This window comes from Alligator mississippiensis, chromosome 4 (assembly GCF_030867095.1).
Source record: "Alligator mississippiensis isolate rAllMis1 chromosome 4, rAllMis1, whole genome shotgun sequence".
Lineage (NCBI taxonomy): Eukaryota > Metazoa > Chordata > Crocodylia > Alligatoridae > Alligator > Alligator mississippiensis.
In genome coordinates, this window is record NC_081827.1 from 180,075,503 (window position 1) to 180,096,048 (window position 20,546).

Genomic DNA, 20,546 nt, shown 5'->3' on the forward strand with positions numbered 1-20,546 from the left:
GGGGTGCTTCAGCATCCCTTCAGACGGCTGAACGCACGCTCCGCCAGGGTGCAGGTCCAGCCCAGGCAGCAATTAAAGTGGGTCTGGTGGGGGGTTCTGCTTACTGGTGTAGGGCCACATGAGCTATGGCAGAAGTGGGCAGATGGGGGTCCCCGATGAGAAGGAAGGGTGGAGCTACCATGGCAGAGCCACCACAGCGCCCATCTGCACCCCTGGTGCAAAGTGCCCATTCTCCATCAGGCCCATCAAGACAGAGTTATGGGACACATGGGCATCATGGACAGTGCCGAACCAACCAGCACTCATGTTCATGAAAGCACCTCAGTGGTCCACAATGACCTGGAGCACCATAGAGTAAAGCCCTCTGGCTGTAGTAGAGCCGGTCACCATGGGGTGGGCAAGTGACGGGGATGTGGGTCTTGTCCAGGGCTCTGATGCACTGGGGGAATCCCAGGGCATGGAACCCCACTACCATTAGGGATTGTGCACGTGGACCACTGTGAGCCCCAGCACATCCTGGAAGGCACTGCACACCTCCAAGATGTGTGCAGTGCCTTCACACGTGGGCCCACGTACCACAGGCTCAGGGGTGTGGCCAGATTGAACAGGGCAAGATCCAGATGGGTGTCTGTGGAGAGGAGTAGCTGTATTGCAGTGTCCTGCTACTCCAGGTGTGTCTGGACTTGCTCCAGGAGGTCCCAGAAGGTGGTCTGGGTCATGTGGAACACTTCCAGCCACTGCTTGTCATCCCAGGTCTGCTGGACAATGTGTACCACCAGTCCTGGCTAGGCAGGCCCAGAGGTGGTAGGGCTGGAGGCCAAGGAGGGAGAGTGTGATTCTGGCGGTGGCATCCAGAAGCCTGTTGTGAGCATCCCTGCCAGGGTCCAGCCAGTCAGCCAGGGTCCAGGTGGTAGCTGCACAGTAGCAGCATTGGCCCTGGAACAGGGCACTGTGTCTGGGCAGGAGGTTGCTGCATGTGGGGGAGCTGAGAGGGACCAGACAGCCATGGACCAGCTGGCATTTGGTGTGGCAAATGAGCGGGGCCTGGTGGTTGCCAGCAGGAGCCTGGCATGCTGTTTGTTGCTGACAGGGGTAGGGGCTGGAGCAGCCATGGTGCGGGGAGGAAGAGTTAGAGAGGTGAGAGCTAGCATGTGCTGCTTCTGTGCTGTGCACACTGGTCCTGGCCAGGAAGCATGGAGCAGGGCTGGCTTTTCAAGAGAGCTGCAGCCAGAGCCTGGAGCTCCTAGCGGTGGTGGCAGGGGCCCATTGCACAGCTGCGGGATGTTTGATCCTTGGATCAGCAAATCTGCTCCCTAGTTCCTTGCATATGTAGATGCCTGCCTGGGAGTGTTTACTCATGAGTAGTTTACTTGCAAGTAAACTGATATTGGATCAAATGCATGTGTAGATGCACCCTCACACTCTTTCCTGCATTCTTGGGACAAGATTTATCAGCCTAAGGTAAAAAACCTCAATATTCAAAGCCCATCCCATGACTTAAAATAGAATCTATCAGGAGAAGCCTGTGCCTATGTCCCTGTTTTTTGGCTGAAAGAAGGTGATGTACACCCTATAATTAGTTTCTCCTCTCTGTTTTCTCCTTCTTTCCATAAAGTATCAGTGAAGGCTTTTACTACAATTAAAATAGCATTTGGATATTAAACATAGCTATACCTCCTGGGTTTCTACAACTCAGTGGCAGCCTGTTCTGTCACTGCAAATAGCAACTCTATAAATCCAAATTTAGAATAATTGCATGCTCTTACACAACAATAATTAGTAGACATGTTATTTTGCACTTTAGGACTCATTTTGTTGCGTTTTTATGTTTCCTCTATTATTTTTGAAGAGTCATAGGCAAAATTGCTATTTTAAAATGTTTAGAAAACATATTAAAATGCTTCAAGTTGTGGGGTTCTCTTTATTTTATAAAATACAGTTGACTGTAATTTACCTTACTTTCCACCTTCTGAAAATGTAGGGTTTCCAACTGACATTCCAGCTAGGTGACACTGAATCCCAGTTACGTGCTTCCTATTGGCACTGTCACTTTTAGAGTTATAAAACAAAACCTTGGTATAGTCCCTGAAGTTCTGTCTCAGCTTTTTGTTTTGAAAATCTATCTGTTGCCACCTTCACTCAGGAGACTCTTCTCATCTTACTGTAAATGAGACTGTAAGTTTCACAGGGCAGGAACTTTGCTTTATTTTATATTTGCCAAGCACCATACATGCCTATGGCTCTGTATAAATGATATATCTAGTTACAAGTAACCCAGATATCATTAAGTTCATATATGTCATATAGACTACAGAGACACATTAGGTGATGTCTAACTGGCAGCACTTCTTGTAGTAACTCTTAAAACTAAGCTAACAGCTTCCTGGTTGCCACATCAGGAAAAGTCTGGGTTGGAATTTTTAAACTAGATTGGTACTGATTACCAAAATTTAGCATATTCCAGTGGGAGGGGAAGAACATTAAAATGTTAAATCTGACCAGCAATATTCAGTATTTATAATATAGTAACTCAGAAAAAATGCTCCAAGTAACCCTAACCATGATGATGATACTTAGGGGAAGAAGTGGTCCATGATAGGACTATGCGAAACAGCACTGTGTTTCAACTTTCATTTCACTGTTTCAAAGGGACAGTGTTTCATTTTGCTGTTTTGAAACACTGTTCTGCTTCATTTCATCAAAGCTGTTTCAATGCTATTTCGACGCTGTTGCAACGCGTTTTGATGTTTTGCCCGTAGGCCATAATGGGGAATCACAAAAATGCCCTTGTTTAGAATGCCCTTGTTCTGTTTCGAAGCTGTTTCAAAGCCTTTCGTTTTGTTTCAATTCTACTGTTTTGAGCTCGAGATGAATCAAAACAACTTCGGAACAAAACACCTGTCAAAATTTCTCACCGCCCTACTGCTTGGTACAATCATCATATTTATCATTTTCTGCCAATTATTATGACTTACACAATATATAAGCCAGTGAAGATTTTAAATGATTTAATTAACTGCATCCTTAAATCTGCCATCACCAAGCAGTCAGACAACAAAACTCTATACTAGTTATAGATTTCATACAGCATAGATTCCATATGGCATCTACTGCAGAGGATGAGATGCAGAGCTTAGTGGTGCTTATGCCATGCTGCACTGACAGAGGTACAGTACTTTCATTCAGGGAGCTTGTGTATGTATATCTGTGTGTGTGTGTATGTTACAGGCATATTTCATAGATTTCATAGACATTAGGGCTGGAAAGGACCTTGGAAGATATCAAGTCCAGCACACCACCCGAAGGGCAGGAAGTCACTTGGGGTCATAGGATCCCAGCAAGATAAGCATCCAATTTTCTCTTGAAGGTATTCAGTGTGGGTGCTTGAACCACCTCCAGTGGCAGGCTATTCCAGACCTTGGGTGCTCGGACAGTAAAGAAATTCTTCCTTATGTCCAGCCTGAAATGGTTTTGTAGTAGTTTATAACCATTTGATCTCATCAAACCTTGGGGCCCTCTAGTGAAAAGATGTTCCCCCAGATCCTGGTGAGCACCCCTGGTAAACTTATAGGTGGCCATCAGATAACCCCTGAGCCTGCGCTTTTCCAGGCTAAAGAGCCCCATAGCTCTCAGCCTGTCATGGTAAGGTCTGTTTTCCTGATCTCTGGTCATGCACGTGGATCTCCTCTGGACTCTCTCAAGCTTCTCCACATCCTTTTTGAATTGTGGGGCCCAAAACTGGACGCAGTACTCCAGCTGTCGCCTTACCAAGGCTGAGTACAAGGGGAGAATGACATCCTGGGATTTGCTTGAGAAGCATCTATGGATGCAAGCCAGCGTTTTGGTCACTTTACTAGCTGCAGCATTGCACTGAAGGCTCATGTTCATCTTGTGGTCAATGATGACCCCCAAGTCTCTTTCTTCCATAGTGCTAGCCAGCGTAGCCTATAAGGATGCTGCAGGCTTTTCCTCCCAAGGTGGAGAACCTTGCATTTTTCAGTGTTAAACACCTTCAGGTTCTCATCCACCCATTTGCTGAGCCTGTCCAGGTCAGCCTGGATCGCCCTCCTGTCTTCAGGCGTGGATGCTTTGCCCCAAAGTTTGGTGTCACCGGTGAACTTGGCCAGTCTGCTTCTGACTACAATGTCCACATCATTAATGAAGATGTTGAACAATATGGGTCCAAGGACAGAGTCTTGGGGGACCCCACTGGTCACAGGGCACCATGACGATTGACTTCCATCAGTTACCACCCTCTGGGTCTGACCACGGAGCCAATTTCCCTGCCAGCAGATCATGGTGGACCCAAAGCCACAACTGGCCAGTTTCACCAAGAGGTGATCATGGTATACCAGATCGAAGGCTTTTTTGAAGTCAAGATATATGAAATCAATCTCTTCTCCTTTGTCCAGGTGATAGGTCACCTGGTCATAAAAGGAAATGAGATTGGTCAAGCCAGACCTATCCACAACAAACCCATGCTGGCTATCCCTCAGGATGTTGGCGTCGGCCAGTCCATTAAGGATGGCCTCTTTAATATACTTTTCTAAGACCTTCTCCGGGATAGAGGTCAGGCTGATGGGCCTGTAGTTTGCCGGATCCACTTTCCTCCCTTTATTGAAGATAGGCACCACATTGGCCTTCTTCTAGTCTTTGGGCACTACACCAGAGAGCCAGGAATTCTCGAAGATCTGTGCCAGGAGCTGGGCTATGATGCTCTCCACCTCCTTGAGTACCCTGGGGTGTAGATAGTTAGGGCCAGCTGACTTGAAGGTATCCAGCCTCTCAAGGTGTTCCTTCACAAGGTCAGCGTTGATGGAGGGCAAAGGATCTCCCTCACCCAGACCTCCCTGTCCCATAGTGGGCATGGGCAACCCATGGGACTGATGAAAGACTGATGCAAAGTACACATTTAATAGGTTGGCTTTTTCCTGAGTGTCAGTTGTCAGTTGTCCCTTCTGGTTTAGCAGAGGTCCAATGTTGCCCTTGCTTTTCCTCCAGCTCCCCATTTATATGAAAAAGGACTTTTTATTGTCCTTGATACTGAAAGTTAGTTGGAGTTCAGTTGCAGCCTTGGCTTTCCTGGTTTGCTCCCTGCAGGACCAGACCAGTGCAGAATAATCCTCCTTGGAGGTGAATCCTATCCTCCATCCTTTGTAGGCCTTTCTTATTAGCCTCAGGAGGTCTGTTAGATCCCTGGAGAGCCAGGGGGGCTGCCGTGCCCTCTTGCTGCCTTTCCTCCGAGATGGAATAGAATTAGCTTGTGCATTGAGGATTGCTCCCTTGAGGAGCAACCACTCTACCTGAACTCCCCTCCCCCTGGGGTTGTGGTCCCTTAGGTCCTCACTGACAAGCCTCCTGAGCTTGTCAAAGTCAGCTTTCCTGAAGTCAAGGACTTCAGTGTTGCTGACTGACTTCAGCTTTATGGCGGATGGTGAAGGTGATCAGCTTGTGGTCACGGTCACCCAACTTCCCATTGATCACTAGGTCGCCGATTAGGTCATCCCCAGTAGCCAGTACCAGGTCAAGCAGCGCTTTACCTTTTGTTGGCCTGTAAACTTCTTGAGTCAGGTAGAGGTCATCCACGCATGATAGGAAACTTTGCGACTGCTTGGATTTTGCTGAGTGATCCTCCCACAAGATGTCTGAGTAGTTGAAGTCACCCATGACAGCCATGGTCCTGGAGCATGCAGCCTCAGCCAGTTCCCGGGCGAACTCCTGGTCAAGCTCTTGACTTTGGGTGGGAGGTCTGTAGTAGACTCCCACCGTTGTGTCCCCTGTGCCATGTTCCCCATGGATTTTAACCCAGAGGGTCTCAAGTCATCCACCCTGGTCACCATATCAGCTTGCAGGGACATGTAGCTTTCCTTAACATAGAGAACTACACCCCGCCCCTTTTATCTACTCGATCTCTCCTGTACAAGGTATAGCCATCTATACCCATGGTCCAGTCATGGGTGGAGTCCCACCAGGTCTCCATTATCCCTGTGACATCATAATTTGTGTTAAGCAGGAGGACGAGTTCCTCCTGCTTATTCCCCAAGCTCCTGGCTTTTGTGTACAGGCAGGCAAGTGTCCCCTTGGGGGCTTTTGCCTTGCCTACAGATTGTACAAGGGCTGGGGCAGGGGTGAGCTCCCTTAAGTGCCTTGGTCTGCTGGCTTTGCAAGGTTTGCTCAGCGGGCCAGCAGTGGCGGTAGTCCCCTCATCCCCCAGCGGGCTTAGTTTAAAGCCCGGTGGAGCAGGTCAGCCCATCTGGCTGAGAAGAGCCTCCTCCCCAGTGTAGAGAGGTGGAGGCCATCTCTTCCCAGCAGCTCACTGCCTCTCTTGCCAAAGAGCAGGCTGTGGTCATGGAAGCCAAAGCCTTCCTGATGACACTAGCACTGCAGTCTTTGGTTACGATATGTATATCTTCCTCTTAATGAACAGTTCATCCCAATCAACATTATACAAGCTTATAAGTTTGAGAATGTTCAGGACATGATCATTGGCACCAGCAAACGAAAACACCTTTTAACCCGCTTCAAATATTTGTTTGCGAGTTGACCTCACAATTTGATGTCATGTATGTAGGATACTCTTTGAAAACATCTGACTCAGGAGGGGCAACTGCATACTAGGATGCGAGAGGACTTAAACTTGGGCAGAATTGCTATGGAGTGTGTCAACACCTTAATGGAACAGGAGCAAAATTAGGTGGACTAGAGATAATCCTGCCCTGGAGTAGTGTAACTTTAAATCAAATAAGTGCTTTAAACCACTTTAATGGTACTAATATGCGGCTAGTCCAGGGGTTAAGAGTTCCATATGCCATTTAAAATTACTATGTAATGAGGCCCTTTCTTTCCATGAAGAATAAATCACCTCAAAGTGACTTTGATGGAGTGTCTCCTTATGGAAGCAACATACATCTCTCAGGAAGTGCAAGAGGAAGTAGTTAAAGGAGCTACGAGGTCACACAAAGTTTCCAGTAAGATGTTGGATTTACCATTATCCAAGTAGTTCATGATGTAATAGCCAAAGTAAAACCTCAGACTGAAGCCTGAGATCCTGCTATTTCTCATATGCATCAGTTTGGTGATGAGACACTGTTTGGTGTACATATGTGATTAAGATGGTAGTTTCCTAGCTCCCATTCCTTTCAGTTTATCCCAGGAAAATGTAATATTTCTGCATTTGAGTTCATTTCCAGGTAGATTTAATTCTGCTATCAATTTTATAAACATCACATAGGACTGTTCTGCTGGGCAGAAGCTCTCACACACTACTGTGGATGGAAAAAGAAAAAAAAGATAAGAATTTAAATGGCGAGGCTTATAAAAACCCAAATATGGTTATTTGTGCTTTATTCAAAAGTAAAATAAAATACATTATATATTACAACATCATTTATTTAGTATTTATAATCCCAGAAGGTGTAAGGGGGAGAAAAACAGTGTCAAGCGGTATTTCCAGGAGTTTTCCCCTCCACTCCAGATTGTTGCTGAACTCTAAGATTGTAAAATGTAAGGGAGCTCTCCCTTACGGCTCCATAGCTGCCTGGTACAAAAAGCTTGTTATTGAGTGATGGATCATGATATCCAGTGAGATTACGACAAGTTAGATGAATCATCCAGTTGTTACTCTTCTCGTGTTTTTTGCCTTTTTCTGGTCCATGGTGGGGCAGTTTCATGAGAGGTAAAAGAGTAAACATTACCATTCTTTGTCTTTATACCATTTTCTTTCCTCTTCCCCTCTATACTTACGTTAGTCATCTTGGGTAAAATGACCCCAAACAATAAAATGTTTAATCCCATTTTGACACAAAATATAGAGTTACATATATCTTCCAAAAAATGCAATATCACATTATTGCCACTGAAAAGGTTTGGCTTCTCCAAAAAGAAACCTTAAGACTCTCAGTCCATTTGAGATTCATATAAAGCAATTTTCCATCACTGTAGCAACAGTGTCCAGGAAAAGGAACATTACTGAAATTTCCTCCATCCATGAAGTGGACTAAAGGAAAAAAAAAACTGTTTGTAACAAAAGGAGGTTCTAACAAGACTGAGTAATTATTTTTTGTGGATTTTAAGAGGAAATTGTCATGAGGACATTTCATGGAAAAAAACAGACTCTATTGAATGCAAACCCTGCTGTTGCTGTAGGATCCTGGGCTGGAACCTGGAGAAAGATATTATTGGGCCAGTTCCTCAGATGTAATAAATCTGTGAAGCTATCCTGAAGTCAGTAATGGAGCTGCCCCAATTTACACTGCCTGTGGGTCTGGTCCATTATGTTAAAAAATATGAAATGGATTATAGCCTTTATTCTTAGTTAGTTTGATCTTTCCATTTGATTCCTACATATATTTATTTTGGTAGATTTTTTTTTTAAGTAACACATTACGATCCTTTATTGTATCAATAACACAGGTTCTCATTTTTCTAATTTATATCAACTGTAGATTTACTATATAATTTGGCTTCATAAAAGGAGTAAGAATTTTATTATTATTATCTATGATAACTGAAAATCCTGTTCTTCTAATCCATTAGACTTTTTGCAGATTTGGGAAATCAAATTATTTAAGCTAGTCTATAGTAAAAATACTCTAGCCCAGGAGTTAGCAACATTTTTGAGAAGATCGCCAAAAACACCAGCAACCTTGACTTGTAAGATATTGGCATGCTAGGGGCAGATGTTGGGGGAGCTGCTATCCTTATTGCAGCAGCGCAGACCTGGCTTCTTCCCCATCATCTGCTCTGAGGCACGTATGCCAAGAGTTGCCTATCTCTGCTCTAAGATTTCACAGAGAGTGAATAAAACAAGATGGGCTGCCACTACAATGGCAAATGTTGTTCCTATGAATGTGTGTGTGTGTGTGCGTGTTTATATATTTATTTAAACTAAGGTGAGATTCTATAGCATAATTCTATGTCAAAGTCTGCATTTGTGGCTATGGACTCACTGAGCGCATCCAGACAAGTGTGCATGTGCCTCTTGCCCTGTCTCAAACTCCTTTGAGCAATAGGCACATGCGGGAATGAAAAAATGTTCCCCACACTGCAAGTTTGGAGCCCTGGACCATGCCCTGAGGCAACCAGAGGCTGGGTCCTCCATGGACATGCTCTGGCTGCCAGAGAGTCTCTGTGGTTGGCCCCTCGCTCTGGTGCTGAAACACGTGGCCAGCCAGACTGCATGTTCAGCACCAGGACTCCAGTACCAGTGAGTAAGTGGTCAGGGGGGCTGGAGGAGGGGGGGAGGGGGCCATGGGGGGGACCCCTGCTGACTCTGCCCACTCCCCCAGCCCCCTGATCCCTGCCCTGCTTGGCCCCACCCCCTGCCAATCCCCCTGAGGCCCCTCCCCCTGCCCTGCCTGGCCTCTTCTGCCACCAGCCCCCCAAGCTCCCCTGATCACTTTTCTGCCCAGCCCTTCCCCCAACCAGTCCCCCTGACCCCTCCCAAACCCTGCCCCGCCCGGCCCCATCCCCCTCATGGCCACTAGCCCCCCAATCCCTGCCCCCCCACTCCATAGTTTTAAAAAAACAAACAAAAAGAACCCTGGCACTTACCAGCAGTTCAGCTGTCGCCTGGCTGACTGGGGTCCTGCCCGCACAGTGCAGGGCAGAGGGACAGCCCCAGCAGCCCCAGCTTGTTGGGGGGGCCATAGCCCTTGTGTAGGGGCCAAATCCCCTGTTGGGGGGCTGTAGCCCTTGTGTGGGGGCTGAATCCCCTGTATAGGTGCTGTAACCCCTGTTAGGGGACCGTAGCCCTTGTGTGGGGGCCAAAACCTCTGTGGGAGGGCAGCAAAATATATATTCATGTATTCATGAATTCATGAAACATGTATTTAGAGCTCACTTTATTATTATGATAAGAGACTTGCTTTAAAACTGTAGCTATATCAATAAAACATTGTCCAACTGATAGCTGCCTCACTCTCTCTCTCTCTCTCTCTCTCTCTCTCTTTATAGTGGTCTTTTGTTTTAATTGTGGAGGAACATGGATTTGGGGATATTTTACAGAGTGAATCTGGGGATTTTTTTTATCAGGGATTTTTCAGATTTCCAATAGGGAATACCAGAATTCCTGCTAAGGACGCCAGTGGCAGGACCCTGCCTGCTTAGAGCTGGCACCTTGGACCCAGCTGGCTGTGGCTGACCTCCTGGCCGCCAGGAGAGGACATGCTTTGACAGTTCAAAGCAGGCCACCACACCCAGAACATCTTCCCGGCAATAGCTGCCCAGACGGCCGGGCAGGGGGCACATGTGGCAGTAGTGCCACACAGAGTCCAACCCTGCAACCACAGTCCACTGGTAGCTGGCCCAGAGGGGCAGATGCCTCTACTGGCTGTGCAGTCCCCATCCTGGTCTGGTAGGTGCACAGCAGATCACAGACAGGCAGCAGCCCCCACTGCCGACTGCTAAAGTGGGTAGAGGGTTCAGGGAACTCTCAGGGCTGGTTCAGCAGTCCAGCAGGCACAAGGGCTAGTGTCCCCAGGTACCAACTGGCTGGGCCCCAGAAGCTCCTGAGAGCTAGTAGCCCTGAGCTACTTGCCAGGGTGGCTTTTTATACTGTTGAGGACAGCAGAGATGCTGACCCCAGTCTCCAGCTCCCCCTGCCTGGGAGGAGCCAGGCAGGGTTATTTTGCCCCGAGTGGCACAATTTGCTCCACAACAAAGTACATGTCCGAGCATGTGCGCTGAGGCAAAAAGCCCCGGCTCAAATTTGCACCGCTTCTATTTGAGCTGCTGCAAGCACACGTGCTTGCATGTGTGGATGTGGCCACTAAATATATGCTGCCCTAATTTTAGGTTTGCAGTATTCAATCAATATTAATATACAACTGACTATCAGAGTGAATGATGAAGCTGAAGAATTTGTGATGTAGGAAGTCTCTGTTTTTCCTGCTGTCTCACGGGAACTATGTCTACCAAAGGGATTGGAGTAGTAGGTATGTGGGATGAATTGGAGAGAGAAAGGGGAAAAAAGGAATTGGAAGGGAGTACATTCAGCTAGTAGTGAAGGGAAAATCTCTACTAAGGGGGCATTTATTCTTATTTATTATTTAACCCATTCCAGTCAGACAGTGGCTAGGTCCCAGCTGGCTGGAAATGGCAATGCTGGGGCTTTTTAGAGAAACCTGGCAGGTCCTGTACCTGCATCTTCTAATTAAGTATGGAACAGGGGAAAGATTCAAGAAGAATTAACAACTTAATGCTCCATCTGCTTCTGTGGAAGTTGAAAGTGTTATTTCCAGAACTCTTTCTTCTCTAATTATTAAAGAAAGTGTAGTTTCACAGCATGAATTGAAAATAATTGAAAATCAATTGAGGAGTAGAAATATATGTATATCAGGGTATTAAGGAAGAAAAAGTAGCTCTTGAAACAGAGCAATGGGATTACAAATGTAATGGAATCTATATTGGAGGTAAAATATGAAGTTCTGCTCTTCTTAATAGATAAAGCATACTGTATTCCTATACAAGTTCATTCTTTTAGAAATCCTGTATAGTGAATCAGGAGATAGGTCAGTATATAGATATGGCAGTGTCAGTCTCTTTCAGACATCTGGAAAGATTAAGTCTGTATTTGTAAGAGTTAGTATAGAAAACTGTACATGCACATTGGTTTGCATTGAAAGCAAAAGATGTGATTGTGTATTGTAGTTATACATAACAGTGTTCACTGTGACCCTTATGTATGCATGGGTATTATTTTTAATGATATTTAATACAATTAATATATTTTAAAGTGAATTAATAAACCACCTGGAAATACAGAATTAGAAAAGACTGTTACACACTTTTCATCCTTCCCGCTTTCATGGAAACTGGTCAAATCTAAAAAGCCTGTCTGTCCCTGAATTCAGTACTTCAGGTAGATGTGAAAAACTCTGAAATCTTTGATCCTATGCCCAGATGAAAGTTCTTTTTTGGCCACATCCACAGAAGCATGGACATTTGCTTCCCCAGGGACAATTATTTCTTGGGACACCAGTTCCACACACCCTGTGACGCATGGCAGGGAACCCTGGGTGGGGGAGGGAAGGCTGGGGCCAGCTCTGGACTAGCCCCAGCAACCTTACCTGGTATTCTGGGGGCCTCCTGGGGATGCAGCAGCAGCATGCAGCAGCAGCAATCCTGCTGCTCTGAGCGTGACCGGCAACCAGTGTGTGGCTCCAGCTGGCTAGGCTCCAGTCATGGGCAGCATGCACTGTTCCCACATGCACCACCCTGATTTTTTTTTTGCATGGGGTTTTTTGACCCCAGGATCTCCCAAGGTTCACCCCCCTCCCCCCGTGCTGCTACCTTGAAGCACAGAGAACAGCTGAATGTGCAGTATGTGGTGCTGCAGACATACCACATGGCTGTGCTCATCTGGATGCAGTCCTTGAGGCTAAATTTGAGGATCAGTTAATCCCTGTGCATACAGAGGCTTTTGACTGACTTCGGATGGCTTTGGAGCAGACACATAAGCACAAATCCTCAGCAGTATAGGGACTAGCTGGGCACCCAGGGCAAATTGGAAGTGGTGACTTCTGGTTCATAATTGTGAATGCATGGCTGCCAGAACAGCCACTTTTTTTTGCACCCTCCCCATAATTTAGCACTGAGGGAAGTTGCCCCTGTCTCCCCCAACTAGTTACACTGCACATTCCTGCTTCTTCATGCATTCAAGGACAGCAATGGTGGCATTTATCTTCAAACCAAACTAGATGGAGGCTTGTTCATTTCAAGATTTAGAGCAAATAACCAAGGTGAAAGAACTGGTTCTGAGAGATTTCCTGTTTGTGGATGATGCAGCCTTGTTTGCTCACTGTGAATCTTCCCTGCAAATCTCTTGGGCCGATTTTTCTAAATCATGCAACAGTTTCAGGGTGGCAATTAGTCTCAAGAAGACTGTGATTATGGGGTGAAAGAACCAATACCTGACATCACTCTGAAGGATAAATCTCTTGGTGTCATTAACAGTTTTTGCTACTCGGGTTCTATGATCAGCAGGAATCTTGACCTTCAGACTGAACTGACTAACAGAATCAGAAAAACAGGTCAGAATGTCAGACTATTACAGAAACATGCATGGAATAACAGCAAACTATCAGCTAAGGTAAAGATATGAATCTATAAGACTTACGTGCTGTTGTCTTTGCTTTATGGTTCAGAAACATGGATTATACATGCTAGGCACATCAATAGACTGAACAGCTTCCACATGAGATGTCTGCATAAGATCCTGAAAAGAAAGTGGGAAGACAGAATACCAAGCACAGAAGTACTGGAGTGTGTAGGACAAACATATTTCGAAACCACTATCAGGAAGAGGAGGTTGCAATGGATTGGCCATGTTGGGAGAATGGGAGAAGACCATATCCACAAGAATATTTTGGATAGTGAGATTTGAGATGGCTCTAGAAATCGGGGTTGCCCTCTATGGTGATAACACAGTGTGTGCAAAAATGATATGAAGTCATTCAACGTCAAAATAGAAAGTTGGGAGGAGCACACAGAATCCTGTCCTATCTGAAGGGAACACCCGGCACTGGGTGCAGCTCATCATGAAATGGCTTTGATCCAGAGGATAGAAACAAAATGAGAAAGAAGAAAGCAGCATGCTCTAAATTTGAAGTCCAACTCAGATAATGTATAGATCTGTGAAACTTGTAACAAGCAGTGTCACTTTTTCAAATTGGGCTTCTCAGCCACACATGGATTCATAAGGCATCTGACTAGACCTCTTACATGTACACCAGGCTTGTCCAACATGTGGACCACCATGCAGCTTGCCAAGCCATTTTATCTGGGCCATGGCAGCGGAGCGCAGAGTCATGGCTGTGGAGCACAGAGACACAGCGGCGGTGGCAGGGCCACTGTGGAGCATGGAGCCTTGGTGGCGGAGTGTGGAGCCGCAGTGGCAGCAGTGGGGCAGTGGCAGCGGGGCAGTGGTGAGGTGGGCAGGGCTGGCTCATGGGCCCCAGCTGGCATCAAGGGGAGGGGAACTGCTTACCCCCATGGGGCCCGGCTCATCAGTGAGCTGGGTCCTGCCGCAGCTGCCCCGAGGGCTGCATGGAGCGGGGCTGCCCCAGCCATGCCTGATTGGACGAGCTGGGGATGGGCTTTGCCCCTTGCCCCCGGCACGTGGCTGGGGGAGCTGCAGCATATCCCGCACCCTGCCCACATGCGTGGTTGACGGAGGCACGAGGTAAGTTCCTGCATGGAGCTGGGGGTGCCTTGGGGCCAGGCTGGGGCAGACGGAGGCATGGGGTAAGTTCCCATGTGGAGCTGGGGGTACCTTGGGGCCGGGCCAGGGTGGACGAAGGCACGGGGTAAGTTCCTGTGCAGAGCTGGGGGCATCTCAGGGCCAGGTTGGGGCTGTGTATATGTGCGTGCATGCATGCGTGTGCATGTGTGTGTGCTTCCCAGCACATCCCAATAGCTGCTTTGGCTCTGTCTGCTGCAACACACATATGCTTGGAAGCACACACACATGCACATGCACATGCATGCACGCGCACACACACACACACACAGCCCTAACCCCCCAGCTCTCAGATTCCCACCAATCTGGTACTTTTGCTTAAATTTTCTCCAGTGGCTGGGACACTGAGACAGCCTATAAAATCTGGGAGTGTCTCAGCCAATCCAGGATATATGGTCACCCTACGTATAAATAGTCTAGATTATTTTTGTTGATTTTTTATTTTTTTTAATGATACACTAATTCCTATTGAATTTCAGAAAAGTACCTTGGGTGGGCCCAGGGACAACATACTCAGGCATTTTCAGTTCTTTCTCCTTTCTTTTTCATTTTCTCCTGTCTTTTTCATTAGGTAGATTCCTACCTTTTAATGCCACCATCTCTTTTGGTTCAGATACTCAAAGTTGCCAACGCTCATGATAGGGGTGAAAAAATTTTGGCTGGAGCTGAAACCACTGAGAAGCTACAGCCCTCTAACAGATCTTAGCAAGGGAAATCATTTTTGTTGATTGCTTGCCCATTTCTCCAGCTTCTGCACAGAGAAGCTGATTGGGGCTGTTTAAGAAGGAGGTGTGTCAGGGGTCATGTGACATCACTTCCTGATGTGATGTCACTTCCTGTGAGGTTTTTGAATATGGCTCACTGGCCCACTGGGTGACATCAAGTTCGTGATCCAGCCCCACATTCAAAAAGGTTGGACACCCCTGATGTACACCACGATGCAGAGGATTGATAATAGGGGTGTGTGAAACAGGTCGTATTCGATTCAGATTTAGCCTGAATTGAGGCACAGTGATTCAAGTAGTTGATTCAGATCACTGTCCCAATTCGATTCAGCTGAATCTGAATATTTGTTGCTGATTCAGAGATTCAGTGATTTGGCCATAGATACAGCTTTAAATATTTTTTTCTACAAACCTTGAGGTACCAGGCGCAGCTCATGAATACTGAGGTGGTGGGGCGGATAGAATGTCCCACAAGAGCTTGGGGTGCCGTCCACATACTTGGTGGTGGACCCCCCCGTGTCCCCCTGGCTCAGCGATCGGCCATGGGGGGACCCCAGGTGCGCCTCCAGACACAGGAGGCACCAGTCACCGAGCTGGGGTGGTGGGGGCGGGCCTGTGTGCTCTGCAGTGGACCTGGAAGTGGACCAGAAGTGCTTCTGGTCCACTTCTGAGTGTGCTGAGGACCTCCCCACACTCCCGTGGGATGCTCCATCTTTCCCAGCATCTCAATATTCACGAGCCACCTGGTACCTTGAAGTATGTAGAAAAAACATTTAAAGCTGTGTCTATGTCCGAATCATCGAATCTCTCCGAATCAATTTGGAGGGTTCCAACTTGATTTGGAGAGATTAAAGGGTCTCCTGATTTGATTTGGATTTAGAGATTTGGTTGTGCAATTGGGCCAAATCTCCACCGAATCAAATCAGCAACTGAAGCTTCGCATAGCCCTAATTGATAGTTGCTTACTAAGTTATACCACTGCAAATTCTTATAATTAAGCATCTAATTTCATGTATAATCTAAATCATTTTTTATGTTTGAGATTATTCATTTTCTTTTTAATTTTAGCAGAATATGCATTCTGTTAATAATCCAAAAAATTCAAGTACTGGTTACCCTATAAATTAGAGGGGGGCCAGTGGGAAGAGAGGAGGGAAACACACCCTTCATCTAATTGACCTGAACTCAATTATACATCTACACTATTAGTTATACTATTAATTATATATTTTATACGACTAATAAAAATAACACAGTCACAATTATCAGCAGTTATCTTGGCCTCTGTTTCAGTTGCAATATATATTATTGCATTGCGTGAGCAATATATATTTTACTAAAAACATCAATAAGTTATAGATCTGTTTTGTATGTGTGAAATATAGAAAGATAAATTTTTGATGTAGGTATAATTTAATTAAGATATTAAAATCATTCAAATAAAGAGATACGTATATATTTGCTTTCAATATTAGATGCTCTTTAAAATTCATCATTAGATGAAGATAACAAAGTTACTCTCAATATTTATTCCCTTTTATCTATAAGTACAAAGTATGCTACAGACAGGAAATAACTGATCTAGGCATTGGAAAAATGTCAGGCATAGTGAATGCATATCTAATGTTCTAATCAGGAAATAATGATTTATGAGCCTAATTTAAGGTTTAGAAATGTCACTCCATGTGTTTTTATTAATCATTAGTACTTTAAGTGGTTTTGAAAGGTATCCATTTCATAACTTCATAATGTAAGTTCAATGCTGAAATAGTCCAATTACAGATGTCAGTTGTGATCTGTGTGTGTGCTGCCCAGGTATGCCAAGGATGTTTCTTATACAGGGGAAATACAGAGGAAAATCTCAGTTGGTGTAATCCCATTTATTTTAATGAACAACAGTCACAAAACTTGTATTCATTATATAGACCATAATGTTGCAGAAGATGGGGTATTTGATTCCTTTATTTCACTACTGCCTTGTCCTGTCTCGCATTATTAGAATCTATATTTCATGAGACGTTTCTCTTCATAAACCATGTTTTGACTGGCATACTTTCTCCTCTCCCCAAATTTTGTGAAGAGAACTTCATTTGCATTACCATAGAATGCCAGATAGGATTCATTTAGACTACTTGAGCATCCATTTAGACTAGTTGTGTCTACTTTTTGAGAATTTTTTGTCAGATGCCTGTGCCTACAAGGCACAGAATTTGGCCAAATGAACTTATCCTTCAAATAGCATTTGTGGATCCATATACTGAAGAAGAAAGCAAAAAAGCTCTTTTTTGACTCACTACAATTACCATTAATGAGGTTACCACTTTCAATCCGTCATATTTTTCATCTGGCAAATGTTATAGCTTCTACCCAATTTGCTTTAAAACCTGTTTTTAAAGAAAACTTAAATAATTTTAGCCCAAGAATATATTTCTAAGGAAATCCTTCATTTATTTGTAATGACTAATGACCCAAATTGTGGTTTAAAAAAAAGGAATAAAGATAATAACTTATTGCTTTCTACTTTTAAGCTTGAATTATTATTAACATGAAGTTTTAAGAGGAAAAGTGTTTTAGCAGTTTGGGAAAATTAGGTCTCACCCAGTAATCTTTGCTTAGACTGCAAGTCCTGATGCTTGAGATCTGTTATAAAGTGTTACAGTTCTGAAAATTAAAAGGAGATTTTGATTTAAAAACTTTCTCCTAGACATGAGGCATAACTGCTTTTTATTAGACTTCTTAATGATATTTTTTTCAAATATAACAGATAGAAACCATATGTGTTAAAATGTCTAAAAAATATACCTAGATGATATTTCATAATGGCAAGTGCACCCTTATGATCTGCCAGATAAGTGAGACACTATTTTTTAAACTCTCTGTCTAAATATTTACAGAACAGTCTGACAGATGCTAAATGGGAAATGGCGATAGAAAGAAAATAATAACATGTGACTAAAAAACCCCCTTTGTTACAAGGCAACAAAGGATTAAGTATCTCAGGTTGATAACAATCACGGTGTATTCTAAGTACCTGAGCTTCTCTTGGTCCCTAGATATTCACATCAAAGAGACTGGTAGAAGAATGTCCCCAGCAAACAGGCCTCTGGATAATACTACTGCCATTAGTCAAGCTAAGCCAGGGCATGTTGGACCTTAAAGGCAAGATCTATCTGATTTTATCACCGTTCTCTTAATGTAGGTGAGACATCAAGAAAGAGTAGCTTAGATTTTATTTGATGCCTTGGATTAAAAGCCATTTATTGTGCCTCATTTTGTATATGACCCTAAGGCTTTTATTATTTGAGGCAATTTATAAATAACATAGAAGGCCAGATCCTTGACCTGGGGAATTTGGGGACGCTCCATTTGCTTTAATAGAGGCATACATTTATATAATGAACTAATGAAGCTGTTACATCTTGAGTACAGTTTTGAAAGAAGAGACAGAATTGAAATCCTTATTTAATAGTTTATGGGTAAAAATCAACATGGGTTTTAGAAATAAAACATCCTTCCTTTTACCTACTTTACTCTCTTTCGAAAGTAGTGTTTGGACTTAAGTTATATTTATTGCTCTACTGCTTAAAATAGATTTTAAAACATTACTTTTGTATTTTTAAATACACCTTTATTTTCCACTCAAGAGGGTTTGTTTTGAGTATTTTTCTTTTTTTTTAGTATGACTTCATTAATACATATTATAATGACATCTTCATTTATGATGTGCCAGAAAGCTCTGTAAAGACAAAATTCTGAGATTTCTCTTATGTATTTTATGTGTATATATTATCATTCAAAATTTAACTTTAGGTAACCAACCTGAGTTCATAGAGAAAAAGTATAGGTTTGCTAGGGGCTTTGAAGTAATCTTTACCTGCAGCTTTACTTAATTACCCTTTCTTTCTTTTTTATGCCTGGTAACAGTGGCACCAAATTGGTCACTTCAAGTGGAGACACTACAGTACGGATATGGGACTTCTCAAAGGGTGAATGCATCCTGACTTTGGAAGGGCATGCCAGTGCCGTCTGGGGCTGCTCATGGCACTCCTGTGGAGATTTTGTGGCTTCTGCCTCCATGGACAACACTAGCAAAATATGGGACATTAACAGGTATGTAGTTATTAAGTTTTTTAGCCAATTGATAATTGCAATTAATAGCAAAATGTGGTGTGCTTTAATCCAATTAAAGAAATAGCAAGTTGGGTCCCCTTCCTGTAAAGCACAATTTATATGCCTATGTGTTTTGCTAACTCAGGGCTTCAGTAAGAAGATATTCAAATGAAGTAATAGAAAGTAAATATAAAACTCATGCATAATTGGAAAATATGACTTGATACCTTCTCATCAGATTTAGAGGGCCATTTTCATGGTTACCAACTGAGAGTCCCATCACTGTACTTAACCCATAGAATCACATGGCTTTTATCCCAGCTTGGCATTTGAATAATTTAGAGGCAAAACAGTTATGATAAGTAGCGTTCATTCTATGCTGGTGCAGATCTCAGAGATAGGATCAAATTTTTCTAAGGAGAAGCTCTGTTTATTTGCCATAACGGGTGGTTCATTGAGATAATTACCCGGGTATGCTTCTTATGCTGCGGCACATGCATTTGTATAAACAGCAAAATGAATGTCAGTGCTCAGAAAATAGCGATGTTGCACTTTTGAACTAAAACACATAGAAGGTGTTTTCATTCAAAAGCGCATTGCCACCATTTTCTCAGTGCTGACATGCATTTTGCCATTTATACAAATGTGTGCAATGCAGCTCCAGGTGCATCAGCTCATGTGCTCCACAGACTCGATTAATCAAATCTGCTCTGTCACACCGGATCTCTGGCATGTCGGAGCAGACAAATATATGTGTGTTAACTGCCCAGTGTGTATAAGCGTTCAGTATTTTTCTCCCAGAGCAAAAATTGCTGCTCCAGGAGAGAGATAACTCAGAAACAACTAGAGTTAAATCACTCCTGAGAGAGTTTCTCCTTCAAGAGTGAATGTCTGTGCATGTTGTCTTCTGAGGGAAGCCAGAGCACAACCTTCCAGCATCCCAAGGAGCTTTGCTTCTCTCCTCCACCCAGGGAGACTCTGCTGCTCCAGCTGAGCAGGGAGCAAAACATGTCCCCTTCAGAGTCCCCACACTGTTCTGCAGGGAGACACAAGCTGACTCAGAGCAGTCCGGGTCAGTCCATCAAGGATGCCCTGTGCAGGAAGACTAAGGAAGCCAGCAGATCATGCTGAGATGTGTGCACAAGCGCCCTTTGGCTGCACAGCATCAGCACTGCAAGCTCCCTGCTCCTCAAGGGCTCAGCATTCAAATGCCTGTTCAGACATCTCCAGGGTGAATTTGTCTACCAGAAAAGCAATCCTGGGAGAATTTTCCCAGAATATTTGAACTTGTGTAAGTAACCTTAGCAGAGAGCTCTTCATATTTTTTACTCTCCTTATTCATTATGTAACCCTCTGCCTTATTACTGTACACTATTCAAACCCTGCTTCAAAGACAGAATTATTGATTTCTGCAAGGGCTTTTCAGTACTGCTTCAGCCCTTTCTGAGGTGATCATCCCATTTTCTAGATGG

General features: G+C 44.3%; 1 protein-coding gene across 3 annotated transcripts in view; it reads left to right on the forward strand.

The window, feature by feature from the left end:
- SPAG16 (sperm associated antigen 16) overlaps positions 1-20,546 on the forward strand; it is a 988,711-nt gene that overhangs the window by 601,719 nt on the left and 366,446 nt on the right. For all 3 annotated transcript variants that reach the window (XM_059727149.1, XM_019492271.2, XM_019492270.2), the window contains exon 12: positions 18,889-19,074. In XM_059727149.1, coding sequence (XP_059583132.1) covers positions 18,889-19,074 — 186 coding nt within the window. The remainder of the gene's footprint in view (positions 1-18,888; positions 19,075-20,546) is intronic.